Source organism: Protopterus annectens, chromosome 9.part0 (assembly GCF_019279795.1).
Source record: "Protopterus annectens isolate FY-2018-M chromosome 9.part0, PAN1.0, whole genome shotgun sequence".
NCBI classification, from domain to species: Eukaryota; Metazoa; Chordata; order Ceratodontiformes; family Protopteridae; genus Protopterus; species Protopterus annectens.
The window spans coordinates 811,759,950-811,787,607 of record NC_056743.1 but is presented as its reverse complement, the minus strand read 5'-3'; the positions used below and the strand labels follow the sequence as shown (position 1 = coordinate 811,787,607).

General features: G+C 38.1%; 1 protein-coding gene across 1 annotated transcript in view; it reads left to right on the top strand.

Moving 5' to 3' along the window:
- Window positions 1–27,658, top strand: part of MARCHF9 (membrane associated ring-CH-type finger 9) — an 885,604-nt gene that overhangs the window by 718,506 nt on the left and 139,440 nt on the right. The window contains exon 3 of the mRNA XM_044083471.1: window positions 26,130–26,322. Within this exon, the coding sequence (XP_043939406.1) occupies window positions 26,130–26,322 (193 nt within the window). The remainder of the gene's footprint in view (window positions 1–26,129; window positions 26,323–27,658) is intronic.

The following is a 27,658-nucleotide window of genomic DNA, read 5'->3' as shown; positions in this document are numbered from 1 at the left end:
GAAGGTACGCCCATTCACGCATGTCTCCACGCAGAAGATGCTCTAGCTGAGAGTCGAACCGGTCAGTGTCTTACTGTGAGGCAACAGCGCTACCGCAGCACCACCACCGCGGATCATCCAAAGCAAACTATGAATTCAAATTAGTGTCCTCAACTAAGGACAGCCATAAGGCATTCTTCAGTTACATCAGTAGCCTACAAGGTAACACCCAGATTTGCCCTGAACTGTTTGTTAATTATACCACATACAATGAGCCTGTGGACATAGCAAACCTGTTAGCAACAGGTTCTGTGAAAACTTCACCCCAGTCCCCACCACACATACCCCAGGACATTCATTCTAGCTGTCCCCCTTCTTATTTCTAGAGAACAGGTCATAAATGCCCTCCCTAAGGCCAAAAATGCAGCATCTTTGGAACCTGATAACATCCCAGGCTGTGTTCTACATGGGCTCCAACAAGAATTAGCAACGCCATTGGGTACTCTTTTCAATCATAGTCTAAGCACCAGCCTTGTCCCTGCTGAATGGAAAACAACCACTGTTATCCCCTTGCACAAGGGTGGTGCTTCCACTGACCTCTGGAACTATAGACCTATTTGCCTGACTAGTTTTATCTGTAAGGCCATGGAGTGAATCATCATGGACCTTATCAACAAAGATATGGGTAATCTCCAAACACTTAACTTTACTCAGTTTTGATTTGTCAAAGGGAGATCATGGCTGTTAAACCTGGTAGACTTCTTCAAGACAATCAGCAGAGCCCTGGATGAGAGGAAAACTGTACATACAGCCTACCACTATATAGCCTGACACTATTCCCCACATAGGCATTATTGACAAATTCACCCAGCTAGGTATCAACCCTTATATCTTTAGGTGGGTCGTTAACTGATTCACCAATAAAACCCATACAGCCAAAATAGGGGAATCCTTCTCCAACAGCAGACCCTGTTACCAGTGGTGTTCCACAGGAATCAGTCCTGGGACCACTACTGTTCAGGATCTATTTCTCCAAAGTACAAGCAAAAACTAAAGGTCTGTGTCTGACAAAGTTTGCTGATGACTGCAGACTGGGAGCGATCATAGAATCCCCAGATGATGTCAACATCCTATGAGAAGATTTGCCTTCAATTCTTTTAATGTGCCATTAGAATTTTGTAGAGTTAGTTAGATATAATCAGCAAATGTCATAATTTTTGAATTATATTCTTGATTAAATGACTACACCTCTTCTATTAGATTTAAAATAAGATTCTGATAAAACTAAATATTTATTGGAATTCCAATTATTGCTATTATTTTCATTAGAAAAATGTGTTTCTTGAAGAAATGTTATATGTGGGTTATTCAATTCAAGGAATTTTATTAAATTTGTTCTTTTCTAGGATTATTTAAACCATTAACGTTTAAAGATAATAATATTAGATCCATGGTATTCTATAAAAATGAATACATTAAAAATCATTTTAAGAAAAACACAAAGAAGAGAGAAATATATATTAATAAATATATGTTTGTAAAAATATTACAAATAAAAAGAGAATCTCAGGCAAAGAAGAAAAAAGAATTAAATATAGAAAAATACAAATAAAAAAAAATATTTATGCATGGAATATTTGTGATTTCCATTCTTTAAGAGATATTAAAATGATTACAATGAAAAACATGCACCCATGAATTACCACATAGGTGGCAGTACACTAAACACAGAAAGTGTGATAAGAGACTTAGGGACACAGGTAGTCAGTGGTCTCACCTTCAATAACCACATCGCCACAACAGTCATAAAATCCTTCTATGTGGCACACCTCATCACTAAGGGCTTTTCATCCAAAAAAAAAGGAGGTCATTGTCCCACTGTACTCATCCCTCATTAGATCCATTATAGAATACAACACCCCATTTGGTATGTACCTCTCAAGACATCTGCAACAACTGGAAAGGCTGCAGAAGTACCTCACTAAAAGAATCACAGGCCTAAAGCAGATGCCCTATGCTAACCGCCTTAAAAAACTCCAGCTATACTCTGTCGCATATCGTCTACTCCGAGGCAATCTCTGCTTAACATACAAGGCCATGTCAAACCCAGAGCTGTTGGACATGCTACACTTAAAGAAATCCCAATCCCTCAGAGCCACATGCTCCAGGGATCTAAACATTGTCATCACAATAAACAAAACATGCTGGAGGATAGGTTCCTGACCCAGAGACTCCCCAGACTCTAGAATAGACTGCCCATACATGTCAAGCAGAGCACCTCTTTGGCTTCTTCAAAAGGAACCTTGACGATTGGATGGGAGAAAGGAAATTCACCCCGGGGTTCACGTCAGTCGCCTTGCTAGACAGGGGTCCAGGGAAGTAAATAGTGTGGGAAGAAATAGCCAGGGAATTGTTATGGCTAGGCTTCTATAGCCTAGTACCAACCTATGAATCTATGAAACAATAAACAGGCCCATTTGCCTGTTTTCTGAAAGAGAGCTTTAGTAGTAAAGTATGGAAAATACTGCATATATAGGTGTTATAACAAACAAAACTGTTTTGATGATGGAGAAAGAAGATAAGTTAGATGAAATGTAAAAGTAAGCTGGCAGTAATAAATGATTTCAGAAGTCAAATGTGGAGTATGAAAGTAAGGGTAAGGAAGGAAATTAAGGTATACGATTATACCCCGAGATAAAGAAAATACAAAGTGGATTAAAAAGTTAGTTTTGAGGTTTAAAGTATTGATTTGTCATATAGATCAAGTCTAGTATTTTGTTCAGAATTATGCCCTAGCAATATATCATACAACTCTTTGAGAAGATTAAGCACTGTTGACAGAGCAAGTGGCATACTGCTTACAGCTCAGAGCTCACCAGGCTTTTAATGCTGCAGTATAATTAGTCTAGACGGCCTCCCTCCTCCCAGTATAGGTGAGCCATCATTGACTGCTCACTCCCATCCTAGATACTCCAGCCCCTGCAGTGCCTATGCTGCTAGATAAACACAGATCATCTGGGGCATAGGAAGGGTTTTATCCGATTCTCACAGGGCTAGATTTGTTAAGGTAGATGTTAATGTAAACGAACATGTAATTGTATATATTTGTATAAATGCTTTGGATTTGGATTTTTTACTTTGAGCAATAAAAACTGTTCTAAAAATACTATAACCTAAGTATAATAATATTACTTAAATTATAAACATAAACCTAATAACATAAAAACCTGCAACCTTGCCATAGGCTTGTATGTGAAAGATTCTTCTTTAGATAACATTTAAAGCAGCTAGTAGTTAAACTCTGCCTTCTACCTGGTACCTTAGTGTCAGATGATCACTGAGGAAAACTCCAAGATTCTGCACCCAAAAGGCTGACTCCAGGCAAGCACCCCCATACAAAATGGTAGAATTAGGGCAAGGCATTTTATACATTGTGAACTGTACAGTGCTATGATAAAAATGGTCATGGGGTATTGTTACCTTCAGATTTCTAACCTTTTTATTATTGCCAAGTATGAATTATTTCTTTCTTTCTTTCTTTACTCATGCCATCCTATAATAATCCAGCTTCATGAAGTGTGAAGATCCCCAGAATTCTGGCCTTCTTTTTTTGCCCTAACCGTTTATTCTTTTCCTTAGCCTTTCATAGTGCTCACTTTCTATATATGGTAGCTGATGTATTTGCTTTGCCTGCCCTCTATCTTCTCTCTCTTTGTTCTCATTACCTCTCATCTAATGGCTTTCATATGCAGAATATCACTCCTTCCCCTTTCATGTCTGTTCAGACCTACCTCAACAACTGATATATGAGAACCTGCATATCCCAATCCCTTATGTCTTTAAGTCTGGGACCTCCCTAGCCCAAGCTTTTATATTATTTGACTAAACGTCAGGCACCCCTACCATGTATAATTAACCAACCAATATTGCTGTTTGTAGCACTCCGATTCTCCTAGCCAAGCTTTTGGCAATGCTTATCATGACCCTGTATGCTTTCTTGCCTGCTTTGCAACTCTCCACAGCCTTTTATGTCTTCTGTTCTTCTCTAGCCTCCATCTTATGCCTTTGGTTTTTACTGTTTCTGCCCAGCCCATCACTGTCTGGCTTTCTGGCATGTGTGCTTCCAGGAGGTATCAATATATCTGCATACTCTGTATGTCCATCCACTCCATTTTAAAGGTGCAATCAGTCTGATGTGCCTCACGAAACTGGATTTCAGTAAGATTGACTCTCTCACAGAAGTGCAAAGGTGGCATTCATCTGTGCTAAGTCTCCTTACAAAATGCAGCAGCCATAAATTAATTCTTGCCATCCCATCTGCTTATATCCATGAGCCAGACACTGTAACCCAGTATCCTACCTTTATAGACTGCACTGGGAATAGATGCTTCTAGCCTCTTCCTTTGCACTTCCTTTTGACATCTCCTCAGCACTGCATATCACGTAAGCACATTTTGTCTTCTAAAAAGAGTACTCTGGCTTCTAAGTCTGTCCTGTCCAGTCTCAAGTCCCATACATTTTCCACTGCCTGCTAAAAAGCTGACTGTCTCTTACAGTACCATTTTATGTTTGTGGTAAGCATGACTTCAATCACCGGAATTTATTCCATCCCATTCTCCTGTGCTCCTGCTACTACAAACTTTGCTTCCTGCAGTAGCCCTTCTGCCTGTTAATGCTTCTCTATTTACTTTCTCTGTAATACTTGTGAGATCCACAATGAACCTTTCATTACTCTCTCTGGTCTCCATGCTCATCTTCCCAGCTGTCCCAGTCACTGAAAACTGATCTTTTCTGTGGTCCTCTACTTTGCTGACCTTCATCATGTCTACCACTTTCAATGTCATTTCCTTTTTTCTGTCTTTTCTATCTTGTTTTCCTTGCCTTTTCCTGTCTCCATTTCTGGCCTAGTCCCTCCTTATCACTGTTGTGCCAGTTATATAGCTCTTGACAAGTTCTCCTCCCACTGTTCTTAATCCATCCATTTTGCTTCTTTTCTGCTTCATTTGTCTCCTACCATTAATCTGCTTGCAGATGGTTAACCCAGTCTATGAGCTCTCTAACCATTCTGCTAATCTGTACCTCAACCTTTTCAGGCATTCCATTTACCCACATTATCTGTATCTTCCTCCTCCAGATCACACTTGGAATACCAGGCCAGCCTCAAACCCTCTGTTCTCCTTCAACCTAGGCCTCTGGTTTTGTTGTTTGTTGCTTTTTGTAATATTGCTGTCTCAGCCATCTAATCTCTGTCTGTCAGTTGAGCATAGTGTAACCTATTTAATCTGCACTATTTTATTATTATTTCATCTTCATTTTATAGCCCATTTGTATGATGATACTTAGCTGAAATTTGCTGTGATAGATTTACATTATTTTTTTTCTGACTTTAATCTGTAATTAAGTCTGTAATACAAGCTAGGGAAAGCAAAGTCAATGTAATTGGCTTTGGAGTGAGTGACAATGTAGCACATGTACAGCACATGGGCTGACTGGTGACTGAAGATTATAAGATCCGAACAAAAAAGATAAAAGTTAATGTATTACAGAAATGACCTTTCAACAAGAGAGTCATTTTAAACTATAAAAGCAAGCTTTATCAACAGGTAGGATAATGTGGGACTTAAGTACACAATGCAAATAAAAAATATTAATTTTACCATTTCAGGCCATTGCCTCATTCAGTCTGTGTTAATGTTCTTGCCTGTATAATTGAGCTGACGTTTGACATTGGTGAGGTAGGAAAACAGGAAGCAGTATAGCTGACCATGCTTTGCAGGCAGGTGAGCAGATCAGTAGTCAGTTTCAGAGATGCCAGCGATATCTCATGAAACAGTAGTCAGGAAAAGAAAGTATTACATGATTCAGTGATTGAAGGATTAGTCCTCTATGCAGCAATGTAGAACAGAGGTTGGAAAACTACACAAAACGGTCACAAGAAGTATTCTGAGGACAGCTTCCTCTACGTGTGAATCAGAATAGTTATGAAATACATTGTTTGAAGTCAGAAATGTTTAAATTAAACTGGAGATAAGAAAGGAAGCATCCTTACTGAGTGAACTTAAGAAAACCGGTAGGAAAGAATGAAAAAAGAATAGGAAGCAAAGACGTGGACAAGGAGAGACGCAGAACATGAAGGCTATGCAAAGTCTGAAGCTGGTATGAAAAATATATCAGCTGTTGTATGTACTGGTACGAGTTATAGTTATTGTATACAAGCATTACTCTCAGTTATGATTGGGATATATGCATGCCTGGATTTAGGATGTAGAAAAGGCACAGGACAATCAAATGAAATAGGGATGCCAACATAAATTTGGTGTGTGATAAAGCTGGTTGCAAATAGGACTAACGTGCAATGAGACAGAAGGGCAGACTGACACTCTCCTGAACTGTGATGCAGGAAATCAACACTGGTGACAAAAGCATTCAGAGTACCATACACAGGTCAGAAGAAAACACCCACAGAAGAAGGACTATTGATTGACAAAATGGAGGAGAAATACTTTAATGAGAAACATTACTTCTGCATTGAAGAGTTCCCACCACCAGGGTAACAAGCATCCAGCAGGAACTTTGTTGGAAGCTAGAAGCAAGGACCCCAACAAGAGAGAATGGAACATACTTGTTCTCATGTACACCATTGTAGATGGGAGACAGAGGTACAGCTTAGGAGAACAGCAGGACAAGACTGATCATGTGGCAGTGGCCATCATCCCTGGAGTTTTAGGAAACAGGACAGTACCGACTGATATATCAAATAACGGATATCAAATAATGGCTGGGGGATGAAGTGCTGCAGTACAAAAAACAAAAAGTAATGTAAAGCTGGAATGAAGAGATACCTATCTGGCTAAAAGAGAAAAAAAGGCATAAGCAAAGAAAAGGAGAAATGGTTATAAGAGGAAAACACTATTTAGAAGATAAGAAAACATTCTAAAAGGATGCTTCAAAAATAACAGAATGCATTTGGCAGACGTAGATGGTTGCAAAGATTGAAATTACCTCAGAATGGAAAAATATACTATTCAGATACATCAGAGAACTGCGTAATGGATCTTTCAACCTTGAATTTGCAAAGGAATGTTGAGAATGTAAACAATATTTGGAAGTTATCACAGACAAAATTAGGAAACTGGGTAGAGTGGAAAGGAGTAGAAAAGTAAGTCAGATGACTTTGGGGTGGCAATAAGCAGGGTGTTAAGGACCTGCACCACTGGCTAAAGTGACCAGTTTCCTTTTATATACCACAGTGGGTTTACAAGAGTGGAGGAGAGTGAGAGGAGTTTTCTTGTGTAAAGATGCATCTATGAAGGAGCCAGCCAACTGCATGAGTGTTATTTTTCCTTTCATGATAGGTGAGGTTATGGAAAACATTCTATATGATCTGCTGATAGAGTTCCTGAATGATAATGTTCTCATTGATGGTTGTAAACATAACTTCACAAAGCAGATGCTTTTGCCAGTCAGGCTTGATCCAGTTGTATGAATAGGCCACCAATGAAGTAGATAAGAAAAGTTCTTGGAGGTGGTGAATCTGAACTTAATGCTTCTAACACAATAACTTAGAGAAAGATGGTAGGAAAATAAAAGCCTGGTTCAGGTTCTAAAATGGTGTGGTGGTTACAAAAACTGGCTAACAGACTGTAAGCAGAGTGTGAAAAGTTATTACTAGCCTCACAAACCTAAAGACCTTGTTAAGCCTAACCATGCTTCCCAACTGTATTTGACAGGGTATGGTACCAGTATTATGATGGCAGTATGCACTATTTTTCCCTCATCTATTGTTTTGATGACCTTCTCAAAGTAATCCACCGGGCTGAGTAGGCATGGCCTGTCCTTGATTAAATCAAAAATGGGTTGGATCCTACCTGAAGGTTTCCTATGTTGTTGTTTATCACGTCCATGATTATTCTTTCCATGGTCTTACATATGAGACTAGTCAGGTTATGGATTGGTGGTTTCAATGGTCTGTAGACAGCCCATCCTTGTTCAGAAAGGTAACATTTGCAGTCAACCCTTCACTTAGCATGAAGCCTGCTTGGAGGCTATAACTGAATAATGATTTTAGTAGGCCTGACAGGTCATGTTATATACTATTAAGAAAGCATTATGGGGGATGTTATCAAGTCACACTGATGCTTTTGTCAGTCAGGCTTGATCCAGTTGTATGAATAGGCCACCAATGAAGTAGATAAGAAAAGTTCTTGGATGTGGTGAATCTGAACTTAAGGCTTCTAACACAATAACTTAGAGAAAGATGGTAGGAAAATAAAAGTCTGGTACAGGTTCTAAAATGGTGTGGTAGTTAGAAAACTGGCTAACAGACTGTAAGCATATGACTTTGAAAAGTGCTTTGAGAACCTGTCCCCTAATAACAGATGGGGGGAGGTGTTGTTGGTGGTATTTCTTGAGAGGTGTCTGTGGGGAAGAAGAGGGGGAAATTGGAGATGAATGTATTGAACAGTAGATTTGATATAGCCTCCATTTACAATTAGTTCAGCACACTGTTGTGTAGTGCCTTTGAGATTTCAGGCATAGCTGAAGAATGTTGTGTGGTTATCCTTAGTTTGTAAGGCTACTTTTACTTCAGATTTGGCATTGGTAGACCTAATTAGTTCCTGTGAGTTATTTATTTAGTTTGATAAGGGCACTCTTACCTTGCTGAGCATTGCACTTTCTGTTTTTAGACACAATTTTCTTTCTTTTGTTATACCACCTATTAATGTTGGAATTCCAGCAGGGTGGCTTGTTTTTAGAGTTAGTCTTGTGCTTAACTTGAATAGGCACCTCTGCCTCTATGATTATATAGGGTTTTTGTGAATGACTATACATAGGCAACAGTCTTCTGGCATTTGAGTGGGCTTCAGATTTTCCCACAGTGTCATTTAAAAGATGGAAGTTAGCCTTGGAATAGTTCATAAAAATACCAGTTACCTTGTGTCATTGGTTTTATTTTTATTTCAAGGATGATAGTTTTATGGTCTGACCTAACCACTAAGGGCCTTACAGTTGGGGGAGTGCAATGTTGCCCAGTGTTAGTGAGGATTAGGTCAAGCATGTTTGCATCTCTCATGGGCATTCAAAGTAGTCTAGTGCATCTGTGTTGACAAAGTCCAGGAATTTTTGAGCCTGAAAGTTTGAGGTTCTGTATGAGTTCCAGTCTCTAATGGTGTAGTTGAAGTCACCCACGACTGTGGCATTGGGCTGAATGCAGAGTGACTCAAGTTCATTTAAGTAAGTGGCATGTATTGTCTAGGTCATAGAGGGGGACGTATACCTCACAAGGATATGGTATAGTATGAGATTTTGCTTTTGGCATGGTATAAGTAGAGGTGTTGTCAAGTGTGTCATATTGCTCGACCAGTCTTGAGGTGAGATTACTTTTGATGCAGATTGAGACATCTTTACTATCTGTCCCTTCCTGTGCTCTAGTAAGTGTAATTGTGTGTGAAAGGCATTATAACCTTGCACTGCTGGGGTGCTCTCCATAGTTTTAAACCATGTCTGAGTAACTACACAGACATCAACATTCTTAAGTTGAGGAGACCTTGCTGGAAGTGGGGTAATTTGTTTAGACACCTACCATGGTTTAGCTATGTTGAATGGTTTATCAAATTAGCAATGCCTAAAAAAGGCATTGTGAGAGTAGACAAGGTTTTAGCAACTCTCTAAATGCCTAGATGGGAGAGGTGAAGACCGTCTTGCTGAAGTATTGTAGTCTGGTGACCATATCGTACCAAGCTGGCAAATATTCTACCGCCTTTGAATGACACCAAAAACTATGCCAATTATTAAAAACTCTTTTTTTGTTTGTATTGTGGCATCATTCTTGGAGAAGGTAGCATGCTGCTCAATACTAGGCTCATATTGGCCTGGGACATATAGTCAAAGAGCTCCTTTATGTGTAAATGTCAACATGTTACCATGCATGTTCTGAGAAAGAACCTTGGCACATGCAAATTTCGAACAAAAAAAAAACCTCAATAATAAGCCCCCCCCCCATACTACCCACATGGGAGTGTATTCCCCCAACAATCCCAGCTAATTATTTTTATTAAATCCAAGATTGCACAATCCCTGAGGAAAGGAAATATTCCCCTACCCAGGACTGTTGATCTAGCACACTTGTTGATCAAATGTGGTACATTAAACAGATGCTGACCACCTAGCATTTCAAACAAATGCCCATCTCCAGTCTCTATAGCAATATAGTATATATATATATATATATATATATATATATATATATATATATATATATATATCAGGTTACAAGGGGAGTGATGTAAAAGGATTCTGCACTTCTGTTTGTGCAGGACAAAAAAACTTGCTAGGGTACTAGTTGGATAAGAAATGCAGTCTTAGACTAATCTCATTGTGCAATGTCCATCTTCACACAGATCTGGTGCTTGTCTAGCAACTACATGCAAAGAAGCTCTTAGAGGTAGTTTTATAGGAAATTTGAGATTCTATACCCTTGCATGTATACTGTCGCTGCATGATGAGCAGCATTGTGCAAACACATCGACTTTATACAGAGCAACTAACTAAGCAGACAAAATGGCCCTCTGGTGAATCACAAAAGCACACTTGAAGCTTTCCTCTGGGATTCCCAAGTTTTTCACAGACCATGCTACTCTCTACTGCCACTACAGTGCAGACCTACCCTTATTTAATGTAAAAAAAATCACACAAGAGAGAGACCAAAGTGCAGAAACTACAGAACGAGCAACAAATTAAGTAGCAAACACTTCCTTGAAAAAATGGCTATACTGCTGAAAAATAGCAGTTAAAATCAATGAAATACAGTGCACATTACAATGATAAAGTGCAGAGCTACAATAAATAATTCAGCAATATAGTAGCAGCACACATAAATAACTCTGAAAGGGAGAATTTCTGGAGGAAGGTAGGTAAACAATGGACCATACGGGGTTCAGTGTTAGGATATGTGTAAGGCCACATATGCATATGCATTTCTAGGAAAGGGGAAATTATGCTTTTATATTTACAATTAACAAATGGTGAGGGTAATAAAGGCAGTCATAGTATGACAAAACTCCATGACATGTATATACTTAAAAAAAAAGGGCATGTGGTATGATCAGGTAGTAAGCAAGTGAGGTAGATTTGAAGGTCAACTGAGGGTGAGCAGGGATGGTAGCTGAAACAGAATGATTTAATGAACTATTATTTCAGAGGTACAATAGTGGAATGCTGGAAGTTATTGGCAGTGACAGTAGTACAATGTGAATAAACAGAGGGAGTCAAAGATACCTGGAAAAGGTAGAAGAAAGAACAAGCCAAGGGACACAGTTGAAGGTTGCAGTATATGAGATAATTGGAGGGCATTTGTTTTTTTCCCGCAGTCTAACTGTAGAAAATTTTAGCATAGTCAGCCAACTCAATGGACATTTTAATACCTTTATTTCCATTGAAGGACATATTCCGTCTCCCATGTAGAAGGAGATTACCTGCATCCCTTTGTCCAGTGTAACAATGTTGCTAAACCTCAAAGGAAATGATAAAGACATTAAAAGTTGTATTCAGTCAGATAAGACAAATTGCATGGTCTTTGACTAGATTCTTATCAGCCAAAGAACCATATAAATTTCCTAGCTAGAACAATTGCACAGACATAACATCTCATAGGACTTCTGTAGGTATCTTAATATTCATATTGAAATTCTAATAAATGCAAATTCAAACACCCTACTTTACAAATCTAAATTTCATATTGTAGGTTATTGACAAACATTTCTAGTTAACTGGTGATTCAACCTAATCTGAAATATTAAGCTGTAATATAAATTTAGATCCTAATACAGATGAACTTTGCACATGGAATGTGTCTGAGTTTACAGGAATGATAAATGAGTTAGTGGGATGGTGAACATTTCATGGAATTCAGAGTTCATTAAATATAAAGCAAATATAGCTTTGCTAAAATGAGTCACATAACAAGTAATGCATGTGAAATTTTTTTAAAGTATTTTGAATCATTTGTAGATTTACAAGAAAATAATTTAGTTGTGTCATTATAATTTTAATTTGCATTGCACAATCCTAATTAATATAATAAATTACAGACTGTGTAGTTATAATCATTACTTGTCAATCAAGTTTCACTTCAGCAAATTCAATGGAGTTACAGTTTCATGTGTTGGTATAAATATCCACCGAGCATGAATACTCTGGTACCTGATAAAGATCACATGCACAGTTTCACTGCTTTCTGCTAGCATTCTAGACAGCTGCTGTAGTATTGTTAAACAACTGTTTTATTCAGCCTTCAAAACCAAACCCATTTGGTGGCTGATGATGTACTGTTTAATCCAGACACTGTACTTTAGAATACAGAGGTTTTAGTAATAAGAAACTACAGCTAGCTATGTTACAATATGGGATAGCAGTTCTGTAACAGATAAAAAGAAGAATGCTGAAACACTGAATGAACAAAAGAGTACTTCTGTATGACAATGGGAAGCAGTGTGTGTGTGTGTGTGTGTGTGTGTGTGTGTGTGTGTGTGTGTGTGTGTGTGTGTGTGTGTGTGTGTGAGAGAGAGAGAGAGACAGAGTGCACATGCATATAGGTATGCACCTGCATGTGCATATGAATGTGTATGTGCATAGATGTTTCTCTCTGCAAGTACACAACCAATACACGCACACACACACACACACACACACACACACACACACACACACACACACACACACACACAGACATATATATATATATATATATATATATATATATACACACACACACACACACACACACACACACACACACACACACACACACACACACACACACACACACACAAGTCCATATATGGTAACAGAATCCACTGCACTGCTATTGAAACAGACTGAAAGAAAGAAAACTGCTGTCCAACTACTTAGTAAAATAACACAAAACTAATGTCTAAATGTGGGGTCGGGTTGGATTCATTAACAGCTACACTATGTGCAGCTATTGTGTATGTTGCAAGGCATGTCCAGCACACAATAGTAAGCTATTTTGTATTCATTAAATGGCTTTACACTAAGTTGAAAAAAGGCAAAATATACTAATGATAACACAAGTAGACAAATTATATGCTAATTAACCAATTAAAAATGGTGGAGCTATTGAGGAAGCATTAAAGCAGTCCTGTATACTCTATGAAGCTATTTGCTGTGAAATCCAAAACCATTTGGATTACAGCCACAATTTCACTTAGGGGAAAAAAAAACAAGTTAGCAGCTACTGCTGCCATTATTAACCTGCATGTGCAACAGGCTTTAATTAAAGGTACTCCTGCTGCTGCCAGACCTCTGCCAAGGAGAAGACGTGTTTTTATACCCTGTTTGGCTTAGTATAGACTGCATGACACAGAAAAATATAGAGAAATACTGGTTAGACAGGAAAATAGTATAGGAAATATATAACCTCTTCAACCCTCATCTGTGGCTCAAGGTAAGTGTGGAACCTGTTTGAAAAAAAGCAGATAACTGCTCAGTTCCATATGCAAGTAGTTATAGGTTCCTAAGATGAGGCATCTGTCATGTACAGTAATGTCAGTAATACTGTATGACTGATATCTGCAATATCCAGCTATGGGATTGCACAATAATATGCATCAAGCATTTCACTTTCTCATACATATATACAACTGTAAGTAAATTAAAATATGCAGAGGGCAGAGCAGAACCATCATCACTGGCACAGGGTGGTGGTGATGGGGAGAACACATGAGGACAAGCCTAACACCAAAGAAGTGAGTCTGAATTTGCAAACCTGGAAGTTCTACAGTATACACACTGGTGTTGTCCTCCATGTCAGAACCAACTTCAATGTATCTGTGTGAATACTTTGCTGAGGTATCAGTAATCTCTGACAGTGGACAGGAACTCCTCAGTTTCAGTCACTGGTGGTTTGTTAACAGCCCTACCCCCCAACCCCACAGCCATATATTTCTGGTCAATTTCACATGGCCTACATATCACATGCATTATTACATCATTGGCCCTTTGCCAGATTTTCTGATATGTATGGCCAAGGCTTCCTACACCATTAACAGAGTTGACCATCTGCCCAAAAATGTGGTCACAGGAGTACTTGTCACCTCTGTGTCTAAGAGGAAGAAACCATGTTGACTTAGTGCCAAGATGATAACTTCATTCTCTGTAGCACTATGTCATTTTACAGAGCGTAGATACCTTGCCTTATATGAGCTGAAAAATAAAATAAATGTATAATAAACAACTAAAACACAACTGAGTGTTAACAAGATAAATATGTATGTATTATGTATGAATGCACGCATCCATCATGTGCACACTACTTAGAAAATTAAAGCTCCATATTATTACACAGAAATAAATGCAGAACTTCCCCTCCCTCCAGAAGTAAAGGAAATGAAAAGCAAGTGTGCATGTTATGTTATGTAAGGAGGACAGTGAGTGTGTAACTGAGTGATACATCACAGCATTAACTAAATAAATGTACACTTTTCTGTTACAAATGGCTAAAACTGTTTTTGGATATCCACTTGTATGAAAGTCAGTTAGTTATCTATAACAGTCTTAACATATGTTGTAGGCTACAAACGTCACCCCCCCCCGACCTTGCTAGTAAGTGATACAACACTCTTCTGCAATAACTAGCCAGTTGGGAACATAAAATTTTCCATAATGTCATGTTATATTCTTTATAAACATTTGTAATGGGAAAAAAACAGCTGATATCCATGCCTATGCTACCAGCAAGAGAGAATGTAGGCAGTATTGTGAAATGTAATCCATCAGTATGGTTGAAATGCAGCATTTTGTAAAAAGCAGCAATATACCTTTGCATCAAAATAGTTGTGGCACTAGAAACTGGTTTTGCAAGCAAATAGCACCATGTAGCTCTCTGGATCAAAGCAATCTCCCCTACCACAACATAATTTCTTTGTCTAAACAATTACCTTGATAGAGTGCAGATTCAGCCATGTGAGCATTGTGGATATGCAAATGAGGTATGAACTCATTAGCATTCATGAATTCCTAGATCAGCATTATGTGCAGGGATTGTAAACATAGTATAAGGACCTACATGATTGTATGCACAACTCCATCCCTCTGCAAAGACAAGCACTGAAAAGTGTTACTTGCTAAATTCTTGCAAGTGTAAACAATTCTTATGAATGCAGAAGCAATCAGGTTTTCACAGTCAGTCATCTTTGATATACACTTACGAAGGATGTGTCTGGGAGAAGGGATTTCAATAAAGCTTGTGACTACATTGACTCAGGAGAGAAATATTCTTAAAATTTTTATAAATTGTTTACAACAACAGTTTTGCCTTTGTGTCTGCAGTTCTTAGGAAGTAAACTACTCACTGAAACATATACTAATTGCAAGAAAAATCACATGGTACTCTTGTTAGAGAATCAGATAAGGAAATGGTATTCCCCAATTAAAGAGAAGAAAACAGCTGCAGTCTTCATTCTTTAAGATATTATATTGTAAGAGTGAAGATTATCTTCACTGTTGTTAGTATCAAAGTCATCCACACATCTAACTACAAATTACAGGGGGCAAAGTTCAGAACTTGGTTCTGTTGCACCTGTAAAGCCAATCGATACTATGCCACATCTTGAATATGTGTAAACTAATTGTTATCTTCACAGTATAAGTATGTGTTTGTGTGTGACATATTGATAAGAATCCCAAGCATGTCTTGGGAATGCCCTGTTGTCCTAGGAGTTCTAATCTGGAGATGGTGTTTATGTGAACATAAATGATGTTTAAGGACTATATGTTCCTGATGAAAGACAAAAAAGTAGAGGAAACATCAGAACTGTACATTTTAAGTACTTGTTTCATAATGTTTCCTCTATTTCAGTATTTGTTTTCTTTTCTCTTCACCATTTACATGCCATGTGGGATTTCACACTCTGGATTAGTAGTCGTTCCTAGCAGTGAACTACAGTTCACTTCCTAAAGGAAAAAAGTGAAAATTTTAATTTCAGATGCCTTCTGTAATGCAAACAAGTCTGGCATCAGTGCTTGATTGTCAGCACTCTGGATAGTTCAAAGTGAATAAATTCCACACATCAGGTAAATATCTCTGTGGCACAATGTGTACATGAGGTTAATGTAGAATAATAAGACAGGTATTTCAGGGTTTGAATCCAGTTTACAGAAATGTTTTTATGATTGTAGTCAGAAAAAACTATTGACACCAAATGCATGTGAAATAAACAGGCTAAAATATGTGATACATGCTAAAAATCTTACCTGTAGTCTATGGGAATGCATGGTACCTAGGTGTTTTTGTTGTGAATGCACCTGTTCTCATTACTAATAATACAATGTACTATGGATTTTATAAGATATGAAATTGTTTACAGTGTGCTAACATTAAAGTAGTAACATGACTAATGTGGACATATGTGTCATATGTGCTGGAGAAATTATCCATTTGTCACAATTTGTTATCATGATACTTATGCAATATATTGTAATTTTTAATGTTATGAGTAATTGTATGTCCTGAAGCAACAATGACCTCCTGTCCTTGTCTGTGTATCCCCTTTCTGAGCAATTGCCATTAAATTAAATCCTGGTTATGTATAACCAAATTGTAATGGTGCAAGTAAACATAAAAAAGGATTATTGTGTCATGCTAATGCTATAATAGCTTTGTTCCTTGCTATGTATATCAATTAAATGTGTTAATTTGGTCATTTTTTTTTCTTAATAAGACCTTTTACATTTGTGCTCTGATTGGTACTGCACAAACATGATTTGCTTCCTAAGAAAAAAGTGAAAAATTTAATTTGGGCCACCTTCAGTAGTGCAAACAAGCTTGGCACTGGTGCATGCCTGTCAGCACTCTGGAAAGTAGTAAGTGATTAAATTCCACCTGTCAGGCAACGTTCCATGTAGCACAAGGTGTAAATGATTTTACAGAACTAAACAGATGATGCAAATGGTTCAAATCTTTTGACAGATATTTTACAGAGGGGGCAGAATGTAATGTTTTCACAACATTGTGTTTAGGAATGTCACAATAAATGCACATGATTATCATAGCTTTGCTTATTGCAATAAATATATCCTTACTGCTTGCTGTAGAAGCCCAATATAATATATCTAAATTATGTTAAGCATTATTTAATGTAGAATGCACATGCATAGGTATGATGTGCAGAATATTTTTTTAATATAATTTTTATGAGTCATCACATATGATAAGTATGTGCTTATGACAGTATGTCTTGTGAAGTATGTATGCAGCCTAACCCATTACGTATTACTCAGGTCATGGAACTGCATACATCTGTAATGTAATTATAAACACAAATGCTGTCTTTTTGCTTATAAATGCAGTCCCATGACTAAATAAAGTCACAGACTATACTGTGAAATATAGCTTCATTCACAATTCATTTTGTAAACCTTTAATTACCATGTTATAAAGTATGTTTTCCTATGACACAGGCAGCTAATAAGCAAAGTTTATAATTTATCCATTTTTTTCTCATGTGTTCAATTCCCAGGTGCTACTACTCAATCTTAGTAGTATGTAAGTTCCAACAGGCCAATATATCAAAACCATACCATTTTTCATCCAATCATGATTATAACTAACAATTAAATCATATTAGGGTTTGATATTTTAAACATGTCTCAATAGTTTCAACATCACACATGGCCAAATCCCACTACCATTTTTAAAACTTCTGTGCTTATTGATGTACAATGTATCTGGTGAGCCATTGCTTTGCTTTCAGTTGCACAAATGCAGTTAGCAAGGCTGAGCATCTTTTTGCACAAGCTGTTACACGCAAGGTCTAAATTGGGCAGCATTTCAGACCCATATTTCTAGCTGTACTTCTGCAGACATGGCTGGTGATGGTAGGAATGGTATTCCAGGGGGAATATACTGGGTCTCAGTATGAGGCTGATGCTTGGAATAGCTTGGCCAAGAGAGTCTCCAGTGGAACTAGCATCCCACACACTGGGAAGCAATGTCATAACCACTAAAATGACATAAAGAGCACACATGACCTCTTGAGCCAATGAAAGGATGAATTAAAGACTTCAAAGACCCCTTATTTGTGTAAGTATACTGACCCATCAGCTGTCTATGATACGGCATTGATTAGCCAGCCAACTCAGTTATTCCTCATGCTTTCGAACATCTCTTTTCTTTTCTCTACTGTGCAGTTACAGCAGAGATAGCAGAAAACCATGAGCCTCATCAGGAGAGACCAACTCACCTCAGAGAGGCACAGAATAAATATGCATCAGGTGAATGCAAGGCACAGAGATATCTTCAGTCCATCAGAGTACATCATCTCAAGCAGGCATACCTTAACGTTAATATCAAGCCTACATGTTTGCTCCAATAGCTCTTGGTTATTGCATTAGGCAATGAGTATATCATATTAATTGTGTTATTTTCAATGCCCAGAAACAGATATTAGATTATTTTAGGGCTAGTATTTCTAAGATATTTCAACTTCAATACTGCATGACATTAACAGTTTAATATTTGCAAATTCAGTTATTTTAACTTAGAAAGCATATATCTGATATGTCATAGAGAAATAATGATTATATTACTGATATCATGACATTGTGATTGATTGCTTTTATGACACATTAATACCTTCCTACCATATATGGATGTGGCCAAGGTGTAGTTATGTATTTTTCATATTGTTTTGTGCATTGAAATCATTAAGTACTGTGACATGTCACTGATGTAATTATCCTTTTTTTGTCTCCTCCACCCCATCACTTTCCTTATATATATATATATATATATATATATATATATATATATACATATATATATATATACATATATTTGTATTTTATTTTTAATACATTGTTGCTGAAAACAAAATAACCATAAGAACAGGAATGTAGACTGACCACGTGGGTATGACCCACCATGCCTCTACAGGTGACTGCGGTGGCATCACCAGAGGCAGCACAAACACCCACTGCATCTAGATTGCAACCTGTCAGCATTGTCTTCACAACTCCTGACCAGCCTGGTCCACCTACGTCAGATAGCTCTGCCCCAGCTGCTGGTTCAGTGGTACCATCCAGGAGCAGTACTAGTGGAAGTGGTGATTTTGTCACCCATCAGGAGTTGACAGGACTGGTGGGGGGGGCATTATGTAGATGGGTGAGGACTAGTTTCTCACTGTTCTCAAGTTGGATGTGAATGCACCTCCAATGTCCCTATGTATCCCCCAGTCATAGTGTTCCTCACCCCTTTGTGTCCATCCCCATCCTTGTCTGTCTTGTAAGTCCTGTATGTCTGGGCCTGGTACTTAACCTACTCTGTCTGACCCCCCTAACCACCTTTCCTAACATTTCTCTTGCTAAAAAAAATGAGCACCTGTCCTACAGAAGAAAAAAGCCCCAAGCATAGCTCTCCACTTCTGTGTGTTGACACACCTGAGTTGGTCCATTTGACTATACAACCTTATTCTGTTGTTGTCACCATCCCTGGTGTGGTGACTCTCCAATGTCATGGAACTGTGTGTACAATACTACATTTAAGTTGTGAAGAAGTGGATAGCTACAGTGCTGTTCCAACACCCTCCTGCAAATTCCTGAATTCTTTCCTGTGTTCTACCCTCTGCTTGCCATCCCCTTTTCCACCACTGTCCTATCAGCTACTTTTTTACACATTTAATCTGGTCAAAAAAATAGAATCACACACAACAGAGATAACCAGAAATGGTCCATCAAAAGCCTTCACTTTTTCTCTTCAGCTTTAATGCAGAGGTTGGCATTGCACACTAATGCTGAGTGTTGGTGAATGCCATTCAGCTTCGTATGGAAAAAGGTGAAGATTTTGATTTCAGCCACAATGGTGCACATACTTTTGCACAAATATGTTTAAATCTGTCTGTGCTATGAAAATTCAGATTAAAGGCAAACTAAGGTAACAGTTCTTAGACTGCTGGGTATCATACACTAAACATTCCTATGTGGCATGTTGGGATAATTCCCCTCTCTGTAGACTAATTTTTTTTGAATAGTGGCTTGTGTTCAATTACAGCAGTAGGTCAAATTATAATTTCATGACATTTTATATTGCTATCATATGGTTAATTGTAAATATCTTTATTTATCTCCTTTTCCTACATTTTAGTAACATGCCATTTGGATAAGGCATCAGGAAAGCATTTGCAAAAATATTCCATGCCCAAATGGCAGACATAGTAAGCCACCCTTATCCTGCTTATGTCTTAATGTTGGTTGTACTCTCCTTCCATTTCATGCTTCCTATAGCAAGAATTTTACTGTGCAGACTGTGATAGATTAATAAGGAAATAAGAGTAACACATTACACTAATGGTCCTACATGTACAGAAAAAACACTATTGCTATTACTCTGTCCATCTCTCTCTCTCTCATACTGTTTTTTTCTCTCCTTCTGCCTTAGTAAGTTGTCATTTTCCTTCAGTTGTGTGTTTTCAAGTGTGTAAAACAGGATTCCTTTGTGGTGTGATGAGATAATGCTCAGATCTATACCTTTTTGCATAATTTCAAGGGTTCTAATCCAGGCATTAGCTAAGTGTTACTGACTGTTTTTAGTACACATTTTAATGTGTAGCTGTTGCCTACATATTGTTATGAACCACCATTGCCCTGCTTCTGTCATGAGCTACTTGATCCTCACCTCCCTCTCCCCCTGTGTATGCATCTTTTCCCTTCTGTGTCATTAGTCTTCCTCCCCTGCATTTGCACACTGTCTGCATTTGTCTCCCCCTGTGTATGCATCTTTTCCCTTCTGTGTCATTAGTCTTCCTCCCCTGCATTTGCACACTGTCTGCATTTGTCTCCCCCTGTGTATGCATCTTTTCCCTTCTGTGTCATTAGTCTTCCTCCCCTGCATTTGCACACTGTCTGCATTTGTCTCCCCCTGTGTATGCATCTTTTCCCTTCTGTGTCATTAGTCTTCCTCGCCTGCATTTGCACACTGTCTGCATTTGTCTCCCCCTGTGTATGCATCTTTTCCCTTCTGTGTCATTAGTCTTCCTCCCCTGCATTTGCCTCCCCCTGTGTATGCATCTTTTCCCTTCTGTGTCATTAGTCTTCCTCCCCTGCATTTGCACACTGTCCGCATTTGTCTCCCCCTGTGTATGCATCTTTTCCTTCTGTGTCATTAGTCTTCCTCCCCTGCATTTGCACACTGTCTGCATTTGTCTCCCCCTGTGTATGCATCTTTTCCCTTCTGTGTCATTAGTCTTCCTCCCCTGCATTTGCACACTGTCTGCATTTGTCACCCCCTGTGTATGCATCTTTTTCCTTCTGTGTCATTAGTCTTCCTCCCCTGCATTTGCACACTGTCTGCATTTGTCTCCCCCTGTGTATGCATCTTTTCCCTTCTGTGTCATTAGTCTTCCTCCCCTGCATTTGCACACTGTCTGCATTTGTCTCCCCCTGTGTATGCATCTTTTCCCTTCTGTGTCATTAGTCTTCCTCCCCTGCATTTGCCTCCCCCTGTGTATGCATCTTTTCCCTTCTGTGTCATTAGTCTTCCTCCCCTGCATTTGCACACTGTCCGCATTTGTCTCCCCCTGTGTATGCATCTTTTCCCTTCTGTGTCATTTGTCTTCCTCCCCTGCATTTGCACACTGTCCGCATTTGTCTCCCCCTGTGTATGCATCTTTTCCCTTCTGTGTCATTAGTCTTCCTCCCCTGCATTTGCACACTGTCTGCATTTGTCTCCCCCTGTGTATGCATCTTTTCCCTTCTGTGTCATTAGTCTTCCTCCCCTGCATTTGCACACTGTCTGGCACTGAGCACCAGCTGCAACTGAGACTAAATGGAAGTACACAGCTTATGGCGAAAAGTTGTGAGTATTTGCCTTCTGACACATTATTCTGGTGCACTTCATGCTACTGTGCTTAGCTATATATAGTCAAGCTGACAGTCTGTTGAATAAGCTGAAGATTTAAATGTAGAGCATACAGTTGTCAAGAGTATAATGAAGAGTAATACATCCATTCTCCTTTTCTGCAGTCTGTTTTCATATCCAAACTTTGTGATGTCTTTAGATAATACTCAGGTCTGTACATTTTCATTGGAATACTGTCAAGGTGCAAATCCAGATGTATACCAAAATGTGAATGAATGTTTGTTATGACTCCTGTAGGTCTAACTGTTGGCTGCACATTTTCTTAACAAACCATTATCCTACTGCTGTATTAATGTGCTTGCTCCCTATTGTGAAGACTGTCTTGTACATTTCTTGCCTAAATAATTATGATGATAATCTGAAGAGTAACACAAATATGTGCAGAAATGAAACATACACTAATTACTTAGCATGTCTGTGTTTTCCTGTTACCCCCTGTCCACCTCTTCCCACCCCTTCTGAGTCATCAAATAAACCTCTTTGATTTAAAATTGTTTCCATAAGCCATATTTCAACCAGCAGTAGCATGCATTGTCCCTCATATGTATCATAATACACTTGTATCATAGGTATAATGACTGAGAACTACAATGATCATGGCAAATGTGTAAATCATGACACCTGAAACATTACCATGAGATGTATATGTTCTGTATTCCATCAGATTCAGACGTGGTTGTATGTGTATACTGCTTGTTTGGGCAAAAGTAATCATTTAGTAACATAGACTACTTCTTATTTACATTCTATGTTCAACACCTCAAGATATGATTATTCATGCACTAATAATTTGATATCAGCAGCACAAGTGAGCTTGCCAGAGCTGCACTTCAGGCAGAGATTAAAAAAATATTTACAAGAAATATTTCTTTGTTTATATTGAACTATGCCTATATGTCTTTATTGAATTTTGAAAACAAGAAATCTGAATTTCAGAGTGATGTTGGCGCATTGTCAGTCTGTTAATGTATGTCTTTACTCCACTGGTTACCCTTGCAACTGTTTTATGATGTTGGGTAACCTCTTCACACATAATTCATAACTGTTCTTTCGTAATATGCTGTCATATTTAACAATTGTCTGTTGTATTGTCAGTGCATACTGTGCATGCATGAGACAAGGAAAGTTACAGCGGCACTATAAATCTTTATACTTCCATGCAATCATCCCAGAATGAACTGGCAGGAGTGCTTGACTGATAATCCACTGGCTTACAGTTGTGATTGTCATTGACATTCCATACTGTGAAACAGGTAATGTCCCCCCACAGTAATGCAATTTAAACAACTAATGGTATGTAAATCTTAGCAGAAAATTATGTCATTACATGGCACAAGCACATTGATGTTATGTTCGCCTGTCCACACACATATAGTTGCCCCAAAACCTATGATGCACAGGAACAGATGTTCCAAACAGTGAAGCCTTACTAAGTACAAATGTGCATTTTCACATCATTAAAGTCAGACCTCCTGTGGTGCTTGTGTTTCATACAGTGTTAGGAAGTTCAATTCTCACCATGGTGAACTTGTGTGTGTGTGCGTGTCTATGTGTGGGGGGGTCTAGTGGCAGGTAAGTAAAGCCTCAATGTCAAATGTGTTATGTGCACTTTCACTCATGAGGATACATTTAACTCTGGACATAGCTCCTTCTGCACTTTAGCCTACTTTTTACAGGAACATCCTCTGTGCAACACACAGATGAGTTCATCATGTCAAAAGTGCATTCCCCACCCCAGAAAGGCAGACGTCTCCTGTGGTGCTTGCAACTAATACTGTGTTCTCTAGATTATGTAACTAGATAGGTAGAAGGCTCAATTCTCATCATGAGCAACGTGTGTGTGTGTGTCCTTATAGTTTCCTGAATGGATGTAATGTATCAACTTTCAGTTATGGGAAAAAAGTTAACATGGGTGAGTATTCCACCATCCCCTTATCCCATTTTTACCACAAACGTCTGCAACACATTGATGAGATCATCATGCCAAAAGTGTAGTCTTTTCCATTAATAGTCAGACTTCTCATGTTTCACAAATGCTGTGCTCTCTAGTGTGTGTAACTAGATAGGTAGAAGGTTCAAATCTCACAGTTGTTAACTTGAGTGTGTGGCTGCAATATCAAGTACATGCAGCTTCCTAAACAGACGTGCTGTATCAACTTCCAGTCAGGGGAAGATTTTAACATGGGAGAGGATGCCCCATCCACTTATCCCACTTTTACCAAAAACATCTTCTCTACATTACGCTGATAAAGTCATCATGTCAAAAGTGCACTCTGTACCCTTACAAGTCAGACTTCTTGAGTGGCATTAATTCTGTGTTCTATTTATTGCCTAATTAGATGGGTAGAGGGTTCAAATCCAACAATGGTAAGTAATGTGACTATTTATACTATCATGTACAGTTCTCTTAGAGACAGCAGCCCTTATAAAAACTTTCACTTAGGAGTCATATTTTCACTGGCTGAGGACTACCATATATATTCTTATTACCCACAGGCAATTATCATTTTTGCTTACATCATGCTGTCAGAAATTAACTGCATCACATTTGTAGTATGAGTTATCCTGTGGTGCTAGCTGTTCAGCGTGAATCCAGCAATAGTTGACTACTGTGTGTATGTGTTTGTCTGTCATACTATATGTATAGCTGTGTAGTGGTATTGTTCACGTCAACCACCGTCATACATTTTTAGAAGAACATCAATGTATAAAAGAATGTTGATGTCATACATTCAAATATGCACAATTGTAAAACTACATCCTGTGTGGCATGTACAAGTCAGGAAGTGTTCTGTACCTTGCGATCTTAAGTAGTGTGTTCAAATTTTACCACCACTGCTTAGACTCACTTGTGTCAGTATGTCTGTGAATGTGCAGCTATCTGCTGTGTACATGTATGGCTGGAGATTCCTATTACAACAATGCAAGATGATTTTTCACAAAGCTTCCACTGAAAATGGGCCATTGTCTTAGCCGTACTTTCCCGGTTATGAAAGGACAAATAAATAAGTAAAATAAAACTGTAGCACCACTTTCTTGTGGCATGATTATTCTTCCCAGTATCATGTAGCTTCTGACATCACATAGTCAGGTGTCCAAAGCAAACATTGACTGATTGAAGCATAGTGTATCCTAATTTTATGCCAGTGGTGTTTATTAAATATATTTATTTACCACACATATTTCACTCTTGAGGTTCCCATATCTTCTGACTTAAGTGTCTACGAGACTTGAGACCATATATATATATATATATATATATATATATATATATATATATATATATATACTTGAATGTGGTGTTACATACCCGTGGATGTTTTCACTCACTGTATTACTTTTGTTACTTTTAGTAAGCTACAAAACTCTCCAAAAATATATCATAATAGAACACATTACTGTAAGAACATTTACAATGCATATGCATTGTGCACATTTAACTGATGGATACAGCACAATAATCTTTTGACCTAATGAGTACATATCGTAGGATGAGCTCATTAACCACATAGTGATGCTCAGTATTCTAACTATAATTGTACTTTGGTTTTCTAAATAGAGGAGATATTATGTGACAAGGATTTCTGAACTCATGGATTGTAAAATGCATTGTGAGCTCATGTGACACTTGCTTCCTTTCTTTGTGTGGTTTGAATGCATAAATTACTGCTAGCGTGTGTTTTAAATAATTAATGTAAGTGTTATTATCTGCTGTATATATCCATTAGGCAGACAAAACCCACCATGTATTTGTCTGAAATGTTACTGTACTGATTTGTAGAACAGTCTGAAACATTTATCCATTGTTCTAACTTACATTAGTCAGAACTGTATAAGTTCCCCTGCAGAGATCATCTATGTATTACTGATGACAAAAAATATAGTCAGACCTAGACTTTCTTCAGTTTCAGTAAACAAAATATTTCTAGCTGTGTTACAGCATTTTCTCAATATGCAACATCCCCAACTGCAATAAGTGTTCTGTTTTCAACATAATATGTACAAAAGTGAGATGGGACCACATCCTCAGTTGATTATTATTGTTTACTAAAATTTTTTAGGTGTATCTGCAAACATTTCTCCCTTTCTTGAACCCTTTAACTAAAAAGATCACTTGAGCTGCACATTATTCAAACTTGAATAATGTTGCATTGTACATATTAACAGGCAAAAGTATAAACAGGAAAATAATGTTTAAACTGGTTTTGTTTTTCTTCAGTGGCAGGCAATCTCCTTGACAGTAATTGAAAAAGTACAGATAGCAGCCATCATCCTGGGCTCACTGTTCCTCATTGCGAGTATCTCCTGGCTAATTTGGTCATCACTCAGTCCCTCAGCAAAGTGGCAACGACAGGACCTGCTCTTCCAGATCTGTTACGGCATGTATGGGTTTATGGACATAGTCTGCATAGGTAAGGGCCTTTTATTCTTTCTGATTATTTTGTACCTATTTTATTTGTGCTCTGTGGAGCATTATCCAAATTTGAGAAAAATCTCTTTCCCTGTTTTTGTATTTGTATTCTATTCTTATCAAAGCTGCAGGGAACAGTAAGTGTACAACAGTTGGGAACATTTGCTAATCCTTGGTTACTTCAGAGTTGTAATAGTAGAACGTTGTATTTTAGAAGATCAAATGATATTGAATGTATCTGTGGAATAGTAGTGATAGTGAATTTTTCCATAATTTAGAATATCCGTGTACTCAGTATACATGTGAGGTTACTAGTGTTTTTAAAATGACATTGCAGACTCTGGATCATTGTGGAATGAAATATGGTGCAACTGGGATGCACTGTTTGGATTCTTATGGGTTTATAGGAAAGTACTAGAACAGCTGCCCTTGTGGGGTATTTTAAGCTTAGCCAGTTCCCCTTTTGATGCTTGAATTAACCTATCCCATTGGTGTTTCATTGGCCCTATCCATCCCATGGTGAATAATTATATATTATCCCTAGTGAAAATCACTGATATTATAACAGACAATGTGAGAGGACTCATGCAGAGGATAAAGCAGTTAGGAGCTGCATCTGTCCATTAGTAATGGGGGGGGGATTTCTGTGGTAAATGCTCTGTTTCCAATTGATAAATCCAAGTTATGCTTAAATATGAAAAGAGGTGAACTTTTTATGTGAATGGAGAGTCTGTTCCAGAGCAGCTGTATCCCCTGTAAGATATACCTGTCCTTCCAAACCATTATATTGATGTTGCAGAAGAGGTATAGATCCATACACTGAATATTTGTGATGCCATTTGACTTACTGATGTACAATAAATCCATTCGTATTGGGTCAGTGGTTGTCTTTTTTCTTTCTTCTTTGCTTTTTCTGGCGTTGCCTTTCTACCATGTTTGGGGAGGTTGGAGAAGCACAGACTGTCATGTACATAAGTACTGGATTGCTTCAGCATATGGAGAATGAAATCATATATTTAGTTGCTATGTATCATAACTGCATGATGCACTGAAATTATTCATTTGTTAATGATTATGGTAACTTCAGAGTGAGAATTTATTCACATCCCACCCTATTTTGTTCTGTGGTTAGTTGATGGTTATTTCAGATTTTGTTTTTGGTGACTTATTATGTTGACTTTGTTTGAGTTTTGGTTACTTTATGCTGAGTATGTGCATTTTGCATTCTGAAGGTGAATGAGTTATCTTATTAGGGCTCACATTTTCAATTCAGCATTCATTGTGGTGTTTTTGTCTGCGAGTGTGTGTGTGTGTGTGTGTGTGTGTGTGTGTGTGTG